This window comes from Chanodichthys erythropterus, chromosome 2, assembly GCF_024489055.1.
Source record: "Chanodichthys erythropterus isolate Z2021 chromosome 2, ASM2448905v1, whole genome shotgun sequence".
NCBI lineage: Eukaryota > Metazoa > Chordata > Actinopteri > Cypriniformes > Xenocyprididae > Chanodichthys > Chanodichthys erythropterus.
The window spans coordinates 36,927,548-36,941,997 of NC_090222.1; the positions used below are offsets into that span (position 1 = coordinate 36,927,548).

Genomic DNA, 14,450 nt, shown 5'->3' on the forward strand with positions numbered 1-14,450 from the left:
GTTATGAAGTGACGAGAATACTTTTTGTGCACCAAAAAAAACAAAATAACGACTTTATTCAACAATTTCTAGTGATTTCAAAACACTGCTTCATGAAGCTTTACGAAACGTTTTTTTCGAATCAGTGGTTTGGAGCGTGTATCAAACTGCCAAAGTCACATGATTTCAGTAAATGAAGCTTCTTTACGTCATGAGTGTTTCGAAATGTTTAGAAATTTCAATGGTTCGCCACTGGGGTTGATGATCTCTGTGAACCCATCAATCAATATAGGTTTTACCTGATCTCTGACCAGTTTCATACATTTGTAGACATTTTAATTAGACATTAGTGGGCCTATAATTAAAAAGAATGATAATAGTTAATAATCTCTTATTGGTTCAGCTAAACAGGCCAATAAGAGACTATTAACTACTATTATTCTTTCATTTACTGAAATCTTGTGACTTTGGCAGTTTGATACAAGCTCCGAACCACTGATTCGAAACTAAAGATTTGTAAATCTTCATGAAGCAGTGTTTTGAAATCACCCATCATTAGATATTGTGGAATAAAGTCGTTATTTAGTTTTTTTGATGCACAAAAAGTATTCTTGTCGCTTCATAACATTAAGGTTGAACCACTGTAGTCACATGACCTGATTTAAATATGTTTTTAGTAGCTTTCTGGGCATCTGAAAGTGTTACTGATCTTGCTGCCAATGGAGGCCTCACGGAGTCATTGGATTTCATCAAAAATATCTTCATTTGTAATCTGAAGATGTATGAAGGTTCTTACGGGTGTGAAACGACATGAGGGTGAGTAATAAATGACATAATTATAAGTACTAATAACAGCCAGTATGCAGGCTACTAATAACTAGTTAAAAGTGAAAATGGTTCCCCATTCTGTTACCAAATATACTAATTCAGTATGTCTTTAAATCATCTCTTACCGCTGTGATGAACTTGCTGCTCTGAGTCTGCAGCTCCTGCTCTTTGTGGTAGAGGATGGGGGACGTGACTTTGGGTGGAGACGGGGAGGGTGTGGGAGAGGACAGGTACGAGCCTCCGTCACTGGTGTAACTCTCCATCACTAATGCGGGGTGACGCTGGACCGTGATGCTGCTCAGACCGCTGACACTGTCACTGGAGGTGCACTGCGACGAGCTCTCAGCACTGTCACTGACTACAGACGGACAATGCAAAGTTAAACATTCAATTTCCTTTATTCATGTAAATTACTGAAAACAAAAGATGCATTTATTTGATCAAAAGTGATAGTTAAAGGATTAGTCCACTTTTAAATAAACTTGTCCTGATAATTTACTCACCCCCATGTCATCTATGTTCATGTCTTTCTTTCTTCAGTCGAAAAGAAATTAAAGTTTTTGATGAAAACATTCCAGGATTATTCTCCTTATAGTGGACTTCAATGGGCACCAAACAGTTGAAGGTCATAATTAGTTTCAGTGCAGCTTCAAATTATTCAACACAATCCCAGATGAGAAATAAGAGTCCTATCTATAGAAGCCATCACTCATTTTCTGAAAAAAATTGAAAATTATATAAGTTTTAACCATAAATGCTCATCTTGAACTAGCTCTCTTCTTCTTCTCTATTAGAATTCCAGCAGTGTGGACACTGTTAAGTGTATTACTGCCCTCCACAGGCCAAAGTTTGAACTAATTGTTATATACTATTGAACTAGCATATTGCATATAAAAATTAGTTCAAACTTTAACCTGTGGAGGGCAGTAATACACTTACACTGCTGGAATTCTAATAGAGAAGAAGAAGAGAGCTAGTTCAAGATGGTGTTTTTTTTTTTTTTTCAGAAAATGAGTGATGGTTTCTCTGGATAAGACCCTTATTTCTCATCTGGGATCATGTTTAACGCTTTGAAGCTACACTGAAACTAATTTCGATCTTCAACTGTTTGGTGCCCATTGAAGTCCACTATATGGAGAAAAATCCTGGAATGTTTTCATCAAAAAAAAAAGAAGAAAGGACATCTTGGATGACAATGGGGGTGAGTAAATTATCAGGAAAAGTTTATTTAAAAGTGGACTAACCCTTTAAGACATTTATAATGTTTTAAAAGACTTCTATTTCAGATAAAAGCTGCTCTTTTGAACATACTATTCATCAAAGAATCCTGAAGAAACGTATCACGGTTTCCACAAAAATATGAAGCAGCAAAACTGTTTTCAACATTGATAATAATAATAAATGTTTCTTGTGCAGCAAATCAGCGTATTAGAATGATTTCTGAAGGATCATGTGACACTGAAGTAATAATGCTGGAAATTCAGCTTTGATATATAAATGTAAGGGCTGTCTAGCGATTCAATTTTTTAATCTAATCAATTACATGATGTGGCCATTAATTAATCTAATTAATTGCAAATAATTTGGCTGAGAAATTACTCCAAAAAGATAATTTAGTAAGATAATTAAACAAGTCATTATTGTGTAAAGCATCAAGAAGACATTACAAAAAGTAGCTTTAGAGTAAAATTATTTTATTTGATTCAGCATAGAATTTCATGTAAATGATGACTGAATTAAAATTTTTGGATTAACTATAAATTTAATGTTTTTTTTTGTTTTTTTGTTTTAATAATATGGAAAATTTGGAAAAATTATACTCTAAATAGGAAACTAAAACTTCCAGAAAGTGGCAGTATATCTCTTAATGATTAAGTCAGTCATTCATTTAATCATTCAATTGATTCATACAAACGACTGATTCATTCAGGAGATCATTTGAATCATTTGTTCACTCGTTTCATTCAAAACGTGGACTCAGAAATGAAACGTCGCTGTGTGAGATGAACAGTTCTGCTTTGTCTTTATATTGTCGTTGGCAAAACAGACAACATTGTGTCTAAAATAATACAATAATAACTTCTGATTTATTGAACTGTTGTATAAAATCAGTATTGCATTTACACTCTTGCTATTCTGGACAGAGAAACAACACTCGTGTGATATTGCTTAATTTTATCATAACATTTTTCAGTCAAGAACAGAAAGAGGAACTAAACAGAAGTCTAACAATAACCAAAAGATTTAAAACTCTTTCTCTGTCAATTGACTATCTTTGTCTTTGTCAGAGTATCTTTAGGTTGCCCAGTGAAACCGCACACATTCGACCCCTCACAGTTTCCATTAGCTTCTATTGTACAAAAGAAACACCACCCGGGTGAGAGGGGCCCATTTCCTGTTTTAGACATCCTGTCTAAAAAGTGTATATGAACCTTTTTTTTTAGCTGCTGTTCATAAACACCTTGCCCACCACAGACACTATTATCAGATGACACTTCCTGTTGATGAATTTAGACTGATAAACTCGACTAATATATCTGTACCTTTGGGGGAGATGTTCTTAAAATGTCATGAAAATAATGTCACGATGCCAAAAATCCTAAAGCTCCTTAAATAGGGTTCACGTATTTCATGCAAATTATTTTTGCATTTGATTTTGAAATGTGACCTGATGTCATGTGATTGTTTTTATGGAGACACACAACTATAGAGCGGTTCCAGACTCACTCATGGAGGACTGAACGGTTGAATCATGCTCCAGCTCGTCCTCTTCGATGCAGTCGTACGGCCAGTGGGACAGAGACGGGCAGCCGGGCAGCGGGTGAGACGGGTACAGATGCAGGTTCAGAGAGCCCAGCAGAGAGGACGACGACTGACTGCTGGAGGATGACGAGCTGCTGTTGGAAATGGTGGAGTGAGGTCTCTTAAACGGCGTGGTGTGGTCGAACGAGGACACCGCTATGGACGCCCGCATCCTCGACTCTGCAGAGATGGAGGATAAACACAAATCAGATGAAGGCTGCCATTGCTCTCAGTTAGACTCCCATATGCAGCCACAAATTAAAGGGATAGTTCACCTAAAAATGACAATTCTGTCATCATTTACTCACCCTCAATTTGTTTCAAACCTGTATGAGTTTCTTTCATCTGTTTAACACAAAAGAAGATATTTTGAAGAATGTGTGTAACCAAACAGTTGATGGTCCCCATTGACTTCCATAGTATTTTTCAACATACTATGAAAGTCAATGGGTACCGTCAACTGTTTGGTTACACACATTCTTCAAAATATCTTCTTTTGTGTTCATTTTGGAACAGCTTGAGGGTGAGTAAATGATGACAGAAGTGTCATTTTTGGGTGAACTATCCCTTTAATTGAGCTGCAGGACTGAATCAATGAATGCCGAAGTAGTTCTGCACAAACATTAAAAATGTTCAGCTATTATTTTTAATAGTAGAGGGTATCAGTGTTGTTATTATTAACTAGAACTATTAAAAAAACCCCAAACATTTTCATAAATTTAAATAAAGCTTAAATTAAATAAAATAGAAATATTAAAAGAAAAACTTAAAGTTACATAAAAAAAAATGTAAAATGTTGCCTTGTTAACTAACTGAAATAAAGATAAATTAAAGATAAATTGAAATATTAAAAATGACTTACGAGCTTAAAAATGTTATATGCATATACATACAGTACACCTATTTTAAAATAGTACTATATGCACTTTTGTTTGGGTTTTTATATAATTAAATATGTTTTTTATTTTATGGGGAATTTGTAAACTGTAGATTTTCCTTGTAATTTAAAGAGTTAGTTCACCCAAAAATGAAATTTCTGTCATTAATTACTCTCCCTCATGTCGTTCTACAACAATAAGACCTTCGTTCATCTTCAGAACACAAATTAAGATATTTTTGATGAAATCCAAGAGGTTTTTTTTTTTATCCCCCAATAGAAAGTAATGTAATCACTGTCATTCAAGGTCCAGAACGGTACTAAAGATGTATTTAAAATAGTCAGCGTGACTACAATGGTTCAACCTTAATGTTATGAAGCGACGAGAATACTTTTTGTGTGCCAAAAAAACAAATAAAATCTTTATTAAACAACTTCTTCTTTTCTGTGTCATTCTCATACATTATTTACGTCCAGTGCTTCCAGGTTCTACGTCAGAACACAGACTCATTATTGACTATTTTATTTTTTTGTTGACTATTTTAACGATGTCTTTTCTACCTTACTGGGCCTTGAAAGTGGGAATTAAATTTCTGTCTATGGAGGAGCTCCCGTATTTCATCAAAAACATCTTAATTAATGTTCTGAAGATGAACGAAGGTCTTACAGGTGTGGAATGACATGAGGGTAATTAATGACAGAAATTTCATTTTTGGGTGAACTAACCCTTTAATAATGTCAATATATTCAAGCAGTGTTTCTATCAACATGTTGATACTGTATGTTGTTGCTGTATTTCACAGTCACATCACAGGATAATTTCCACATTGAGCAATTTTAATAGATAATTAAATGTTTATGTACAAAATATATATTCTCTGCTGTTCAAATAAATGAAAATATAAAGAATGAACAGTGTTTTTTGTTTTGTTTTTTGAGGGCAGTAAATTGCAGATGATGTCAGCTGTCTCTGCGGTGACCTGCTGCTTTGAGCCAATTTACACACCAGTCATTCATGACATTTGATGTATGAGATTCAAAAGCTTCTAATGCCTAAGACCTGTCACGACACGAGTTATGACCCAAGTCTGACACAGTACAGTGAATAAACACATGCTCGCAGCCAAAATAAGACGGCAGATCTGTTCTTCAGATAACACTCTGAAAGGACCCACATACTGAAGATCAGCTCAGACGCTTTTCAAAGATGAACCTGGATCCAGCTGTGCTTTGCTGATTGATTCTAAAAATATGCCTTCATACAGGACGGGAAAAGCCAATGTGGGAATATGGGCCACATTCAATAAATAATTCAGACTGTGTGCCTGTGCCTTCTGTCCATTAGGTTTAGGATTAATAATCAATTATTGATAAATATATTAAAACTGATATGAAAAGTATTTTTCTTCCATAAAAGTATGACATTCTTTATTTTATATATATATATATATATATATATATATATATATATATATATATAATAAAGAATGTCATACTTTTATGGAAGAAAAATAATTAAAGTAGTATATTATATATATTGATATTATTTTATATTATTTATTATTAAATTTCCAAAAAGAAAAATACTTCTGAGTGCTAAAATATGCTAATTATATATATATAATATATATGTAAATATATATTATTAAAGTAGTATATGCAATGTAAAATTTTATATTATTTATTATTTCATTTTCAAAAATAAAAATAGTTCTGAGTGCTAAAATATATGAGAGTGCTACTAATATATATATATATATATATATATATATATATTTAATTAAAGTAGTATATGCAATGTATTGCTTTATATTAATTATTACATTTTCAAAAAGAAAAATACTTCTGAGTGCTAAAATATATGCTAAAATGTATGCTACTAATACACACACACACACACACACACACACACATATATATATTTATATATATATATTTATAAATATATATATATATATAATATTTTCTATTATTAAAGTAGTATATGTTATGTATTATTTTCTATTATTATTTATTATTACACTTTCAAAAGAACAATATTTCTACTACTTGGCTATTATTAGCTTTTTAGCTTTTTTCATAAATTGATGCTGCTGCTGCTGATGAGGGTGATGTCTTGCTGATGCAGACATCTTACCTGACCCTTTCATAATGTAGTCGACGGCTCGATCGCTGATCGCAGAGTCGCTGGGTTTGATGTCCATGAACGGCTTGTTTCCAATTCCCATAGAAACCATCTCCTGCATCCGCAACTCTGATGAGAAAACACTCACATGCATTAGAAGAAAACATCAACAAAAAACTGTGAATAATGCAATAGGCTTTGATACCACAGCGTTTCTCCTGCAACATATTTTCAGCTCCTAATAATAACAAAATGACCCACAATGCATTTGTCAGTTAGACCGCAATGCTGAAGTGACAGTTCTGCTGTTGCAGGGCTGAAAACACAGAAGAATTTCTGTTCATGCATCTTTTTATGTTTTGAACTAGTAACTAGTTTCTTCACATGCTGTGAACAACAGACACCAGAGCTTCCTGCACTGCATTCAGTGGTGAGACGCTGCCACAGCCAAATGTTTTGCAAAAGAAATGTCGTTTTACCCAAATTGTGAGCTTTTAGCTTGAATTAAATGTACTGAAATAAACAGATGATGTCTCCAAAACAAACAAGTCTGATTCATGAGTGAATGACTCTTATGAGCCAGTTCTTTTAAATGAATTGGCCAAAAAGACTCAAATGTATTCATCTGAATCATTCTAATGAATTACTGAATTCATTAAAAGTGCTACTGAATTAAACTGTTATTTATTCAAATAAAAATAAATAAATGTTTTGCACTTTTAAAATAAATAAATATAATGTATTCAAATAATTAAATATTACATTTTAATATATTTTATATAAACAATTATTTATTTTATTTAAATTGAATGATATTTATTCAAATAAAGAAATAAATGTTTTGCTCTTTTAGAATAAATAAATATAATATATTCAAATAAATAAATATTACATTTTCAAATATTTTATATAAATAATTATTTATTTTATTTACACAGAATGTTATTTATTCAAATAAATAAAAATAAATAAATGTTTTGGACTTTTCAAATAAATAAATATAATGTATTCAAATAAATAAATATTACATTTTAAAATATTTTATATAAACAATTATTTATTTTGTTTACACAGAATGTTATTTATTCAAATAAATAAAAATAAATAAATGTTTTGGACTTTTCAAATAAATAAATATAATGTATTCAAATAAATAAATATTACATTTTAAAATATTATATAGAAACAATTATTTATTTTATTTACACTGAATGTTATTTATTAAAAAAAGGTTTTGCACTTTTAAAATAAATAAATATAATATATTGAAATAATTAAATATTACATTTTAATATATTTTATTTAAACAATTATTTATTTTGTTTACATTGAATGTTATTTATTCAAATAAATAAATGTTTTACACTTTTAAAATAAATAAATATAATATATTCAAATAAATAAATATTACATTTTCAAATATTTTATATAAATAATTATTTATTTTATTTACACTGAGTGTTATTTATTCAAATAAATAAAAAAAATGTTTTACACTGCAACAAAATAAATGACAGTCTTTTAGCTTGAATTAAATGTACATAGAATGAAATAAACAGATGATGTCCCAAAACAAACAGAATGAGCGAAATCTGATTCACGAACGAATGACTCTTATGAGTTGATTCTTTTAAATGAATTGGTCAAAAATGTAGTACTCTGAATCATTCTAATGAATTACTGAATCAAAATCTGAAAAAATGTAGTTAAAGATTCACATTGTTTGTGTTTTTTTAATAAAAAGCAGAATATGTTGGAAAAAAATAAAAAAGGAAACAGTGCTGTATTCGACCCATTAAAAGCCGCTGCTCTCTGACCTCGGTTTCGTAAGGCCTGCCGCCACAGGATCTTGCCGATAACGCTGGTCCACGCGGCCTTCACCTCTCCAGAACTGGCCTGTAGGATGAACGTATCCTGGGATTTCCTTCGGCGAAACCAGATCTCAAAGCGCAGCCCGCTGTCGCCAACGTTCTCTGTCATTCCGATCTCGGCTGTCTGAAAGGATGCAAAAATAACAGTTGAACCTCACAGAAGAAACTCTGTAGATTAAATATAAGTTGACATCACATTCTCTACCTTGTAGGACTGTTTGTAGATGTAGATGTCATATCCTCCTTCAATCTTTTTGGTCTTGCTGAAGAGGATGAGGTCCTCGAACAGGAAAACATGACGAAGGTATTTTTTGCGTCCGCACCACACTATGAACTCATCCTGACACCGAAGCTGGCCCTGCTCCTTCAGGTTGACCTGATTACACAACACAGGAAATTATACATCAGCCTATATCAAATAATGTCACTCAGTGGGTTTTTTATTTTTTTAATGCAATACCATAAAAGAAAATATTGTATTACAGTAAGAATCATCAATAAAAATAATAGGAAGAGTAAAAGAGAAATACTTTAATGATAATTCTGGCTTAATTGTCAATATAAGCAAAATCTTAAAGGTAGAAAAATAGATTTCATTTAATTTCAAATATTCATTTATATATACTGTATATATACATACATATAAACAAATAAATTATTGGAAATTATTCAAATAAATAATTAAAATAAATAATAATATTTAAAAATAACGATTTATTTTACTTAATTATTAAATCATTATTAAAAATATTTTATTTACATTATTTATTTTATTTTTTAATAACAATGATTTTATTTATTTCACATACTTTGAAATGAATAATAAATAAATATTTGTTTGAATAAAATTTGTTAAAATAAATAAATATTTACTATTTTACAACATATACATTTTATTTATTTATTTGAAAAGTGCAAAACATTTATTTATTTATTTATTTATTTATTTTTATTTGAATAAATAACATTCAGGGTAAATAAAATAAATAATGTTTATATAAAAAAATCTTAATGGTAGAAATTTTATGGTAGAAAGATTTCATTTAATTTTAAATATTCATTTATGTATATATATATTCAAAATTATTTCAAAATGAATAATTCAAATAAATAATATTTTAAAATAATAATGATTTATTTTACTTAATTATTAAATAATTATTACAAAATATTTTATTTAAATTGTTTATTTTTTATTTATTTCTATGTGGCAAGGGGGGGCGTGGTTTAGCGGAATCTGCAGTGGGAGAATTCCCGCCCCAGAAGATAATAGCGGAGGGTTTGGCCATCAGGTGGGCTGTCCTCACCCTCCGCTATTATCTTCTGGGACGGGAATTCTCCCGCTGCAGATTCCGCTAAACCACGCACCCCCCACCCCCCCCCCCCACCCCTGCCACATACACATATAATATTTTCAAATAAATAACAAATAAATATTTGTTTGTAGAACATTTTTAAAAATAAATAAATATTTACTATTTTACAATATATTTAAAATAATAATTATTTATTTTATTTACATTTACATTTTTACAAAACATACAAATGTATTTTAAATAATAAAAATAAATATTTACTTGAAAAAATGTACTTAAATAAATAATATTTGAAAATAATAATTTACTTAAAATAATTATTTTATTTACATTAAATATTTATTCAAATAAATAGTTTTATTTTAATTGTTAATAATAATGATTTATTTTATGTATTTCAATTTAAAAATAAATAAATAAATATTATTTATTTGAATACAATTTGTTAAAATAATTAAATATCTATATTTTTTTGTATATTTAATTATTATAAAAATTATTATATATATTATTGTATATTTCAAATAAACAAATAAATACCATATTGTGGTAAAATATTAATTACAAAATTGATTTACATTTACATTAATACATTTAGCAGACGCTTTTATCCAAAGTGATTTACATGAGAGGGCCAAAGTGGAGCCAACAATAGTCATGATGTACATTGCCAGGATTATTTGACAATTAGATTAGGAAGCGAGCTAGAAAAGAAAGGAAATTCAGAGAATATTTTTTGGGGGGTGTGTAAGTGCATTGGTTTAAGTGGTTAAGTGCTTAAGAAAGAGGCATGTTTAATCCAAACTTAATTTCCCACCATCCAAACTCCACTTACATCACATCCACGGATGGCGTCCATGGCTAGGAGGTCATTCCCGTGGCGCAGCTGGAACTTGACCATCTCTTCAGCTGTTCTAAGGTCAGTGAGCTCCTGCTCCTGAGAGTGACCGCACTCCTTAATCAGATCCTTCAGGAGAAGAGCGTATTTACTCATCCTCTGGATGGGCTTCAGCAGGTAGGACGCCAAGTCCATCTTATCACCTAATTCCACCTGCTTATTCTGAAGACGACATGGACACAGTCAGACAAGTCTGTCCCAGCTTGTGTGAATAACGTCATGGAGGAGAAACTGTCGCTCACCTTGAAGAAACTGTTTCCGTGGCTTATTAACAAGGCATCTGAGCGGGGCTTGTTCTTACTGTACAGGGCGTACATACCGAACTGCTCCTCCTACCCAAGGACAAAAACAATGAAGAAATACATTTCTATCTTAAATTGAGGCAGACAGCAGAAGAGACTTCTTTCTAACAACTCACGTGTTGCAGGAAGCAGCTGCTGATGGACAGGGGCGAGTGGGCGCAGCTCTCCAGATCCTTTAGGAAGTACTGGCTGTGGAAGTCACACAGCTTCTCCAAATTCCCAAAAATAATACTGCGCTTCCCTCTCAGGTCCTGAGGAAGGTCCAGTCGCTCCATCTCAGGGAAGTAGTGCTCGATGATGTAGCTGAGAGATCTCACATACTCTCTCTCTGTGGAGATCATCTCGTCCATGATGTGCTGAATTTTGCTGAAAGGCAGTGTGATGCAATGTGAGGGAGTTGTGTAGTCTCGTCTGTCTGCGAGTTATGAATTCGCTAACTTTTATCAGCTTTAAAATGTGGATTTACAGTCAATTTTAACACAAGGATATAGGGAAAAACTCACCCTAGACCTTATACAGTTTTAAAAAAATTCCCTAAATATCAGTAGGTCACATGCACACTGTTGTTTTTCAATATGATGGATAATAATAATAATAAAGTATTATTATTTTATTAAATTATAAACAATAAACAAATAAATAATGTATTGCTATAGTAATAATGTTATACTGTAAAATAAAATATTGAGTATGTAATAATATGTAATAAACAACAGTGAAATTACAAATAATGTCTTATTTTTGAGTAATTATTTCTATTATTTAATATTATTACTAATATTTATGATCTTTTTTACATCCCTGCACAATGCTTCACTCACATACTGTGTAATAATATTAACATTATTATGTTTTTATTTTATATATTATTTTAAATACATTTATTTTCTTATATAAATGTATTTATTTAATTTATAAACTTATTCAAATAAAACAAATCAATAAAGGAATATTTCACTATAGTAATAATATTATACTGTAAAATAAATGTAATAATATTTAACAGTATTTAATTAAATATTATTAATATTATTTAATATTATTTAATTATTTATTAAGAGTATTTAATAATAATAATAATAATAATTATTATTATTATTTTTATTATTATAAACTTTATTTTTATATTATTACATTTTAACAATAAAACAAATAAAGAAATATATTACTATAGTAATAATACTGTCCTGTAAAATAAAAAAATGAGTATTCAATAATAATAATATTGTTAATAATAATAATGTATTATTATTATTATTTTATTAAATTTTACAAATTAATAAAGAAATGTACTGCTATAGTAATAATGCTATATTGTAAAATAAAATATTGAGTATGTAATAATAATTATAATAATAAAAATGTTTATTATTATCTTTTATTAGTATTATTATTTACAAAAAACAGTAAAATTACAAATAATGACTATAATTTATGTTTAATTAATTATATTATTTACTATTATTATATAGTAATAATACTATACTGTAAAATAAAAAATAGTATTTAATAATAATTATTATTATTTTTATAATTATCATAAACCATTATACACACACACACATATATATATATATATATATATATATATATATATATATATATATATATATATATATATATATATATATTATTCAATTCTAAAAATAAAAGAAATATATTACTATAGTCATATAATATTATACTGTTAAATAAAAATTAAGTATTTAATAATAATAATAATAATGATAATAATTGACTGAGCAATTCCAACAGGGTCCTCACACCTTCGGCCCTAATAATAATAATTATTATTATTTTTACAGAACAAGAGTAGAAATACAGACATTTATTATTATTATGTTTGTTTAATTACTTCCATTATTTACTATTAATACTAATATTTATGGCTGTCTTACTTTTTCCCCAAAAGGTGACAAGTTTGCATCCCCGCACAAGACTTCACTCACCTGCTGTGCGTCTTCACGTCCCCGTCGCTGTGTCTGCAGTGCGCTCTGGGCGGGGACGACATGCTGCGACTGCGGCCCAGCGCTGGACTCTTCACGTCTGGCCGCTGGAGCTTCTTCTCTATGCACACGTTGTTGGTGACCTCCAGTCCTTTAATGTAGATGCCCGTGTACCCATGATGACCAGCATCCGGGTGAGCTTTGTCACGTGCCGTCAGCTCGTAGCTCATGGTTTTCTTCATGATCTTTTTGAGCGGCTGCTTCCGCTGACGCGACGCTGGTGAATGCACAGGCTCGGAGTGACACGAGGCGGACGAGTCGACGGTACAGTCGCTGTCGGTGTCGTCAAACGTGGAAGTCGAGAACTTGCCGCTCTCCGGTGGAAATTGGAACTGGCTTCTGGAGAACGGACCTGCTGAATGCGGCTTCTCATCTTCGTAATCAAAACACAACGTAGAAGAAGAGCTCAGAGTGGGAAGCTCAGAGGAACCTACTCCGTTCTGGGTTTCCAAAAGTTTTGATGTCATAAGCGCAGATTCTTTGGAGGTCAAGGCAGCCTTAGCCAGTGCTTCCTCCAGTTGCTGTTTGGTTTGCTGGCACTTCTGCCAAATGCTGCTCCACTGCTGCAGCTCCCGCGGGCTGTTGAGGTTCAGCACCATCTGATTGAGTGTGCTGAAGTTGTCCAGGGAGAACTTTGTGGCCTCGCTGTGGTAATCCTGCAAAACGTGCAGCACGGAAGGCGTGTAACTGACCGCATTATCGTCCAACCTCAGCTGACAGAAATACTCCTGGCAATGGACCATCCACTGGTTTGCCTGCGTGAGAGAAGTTTTAACACATCATCATTAGTGGTGGATATCTGGCATTTCATAATTATTGTATCGACCTTTTTTTTTGGCTGATAAGTGTTGCAAGTGGGACTTTCATTTTGACAGTGCCTCTTTTATTTTGACAGCACATGAGCATAGATACACAGAAGCGGCCAGGTAATTTTTTATACATATATTTTAAGTGCCGTAAGTGGGACTTTTAATTTGACAGCGCCTGAGCATAGATGCTAAGAAGCGACCAAGTTATTTTTTTATTTATAATTTAAGTGTCGCAAGTGGGACTTTTATTTTGACAGCGCCTGAGCATAGATGTTTTAACACATCATCATTAGTGGTGGATACCTGGCATTTTTTAATTATTGCATCGGCCCTTTTTTTTTACTGTTTAGCCGATAAGTGTCACAAATGGGACTTTTATTTTGACAGTGACTGAGCATATATAGATATAGATGCACAGAAACGGCCAAGTTATTTTTTTACATACATTTTAAGTGTCGCAAGTGGGACTTTTATTTTGACAGCGTCTGACCATTGCTGCACAGAAGCGGCCCAGTTATTTTTTTTACATATACCTTTACAGTGTCACAAAGGGACTTTTATTTTGACAGCACCTGAGCATAGATGCACAGAAGTGTACTTTTTAATTTTAAAACAATTCATTTTCAATTAATTTAGT

At 31.4% G+C, this 14,450-nt stretch overlaps 1 protein-coding gene across 3 annotated transcripts in view; it reads right to left on the reverse strand.

The window, feature by feature from the left end:
• zgc:158766 (uncharacterized protein LOC100009641 homolog) overlaps positions 1-14,450 on the reverse strand; it is a 49,504-nt gene that overhangs the window by 4,663 nt on the left and 30,391 nt on the right. For all 3 annotated transcript variants that reach the window (XM_067411383.1, XM_067411375.1, XM_067411366.1), the window contains exons 14-22: positions 12,948-13,759; positions 11,115-11,364; positions 10,939-11,028; positions 10,634-10,858; positions 8,688-8,858; positions 8,429-8,606; positions 6,624-6,740; positions 3,535-3,789; positions 933-1,165 (exon numbers count right to left, since the gene is read on the reverse strand). In XM_067411383.1, the coding sequence (XP_067267484.1) occupies positions 933-1,165; positions 3,535-3,789; positions 6,624-6,740; positions 8,429-8,606; positions 8,688-8,858; positions 10,634-10,858; positions 10,939-11,028; positions 11,115-11,364; positions 12,948-13,759 (2,331 nt within the window). The remainder of the gene's footprint in view (positions 1-932; positions 1,166-3,534; positions 3,790-6,623; positions 6,741-8,428; positions 8,607-8,687; positions 8,859-10,633; positions 10,859-10,938; positions 11,029-11,114; positions 11,365-12,947; positions 13,760-14,450) is intronic.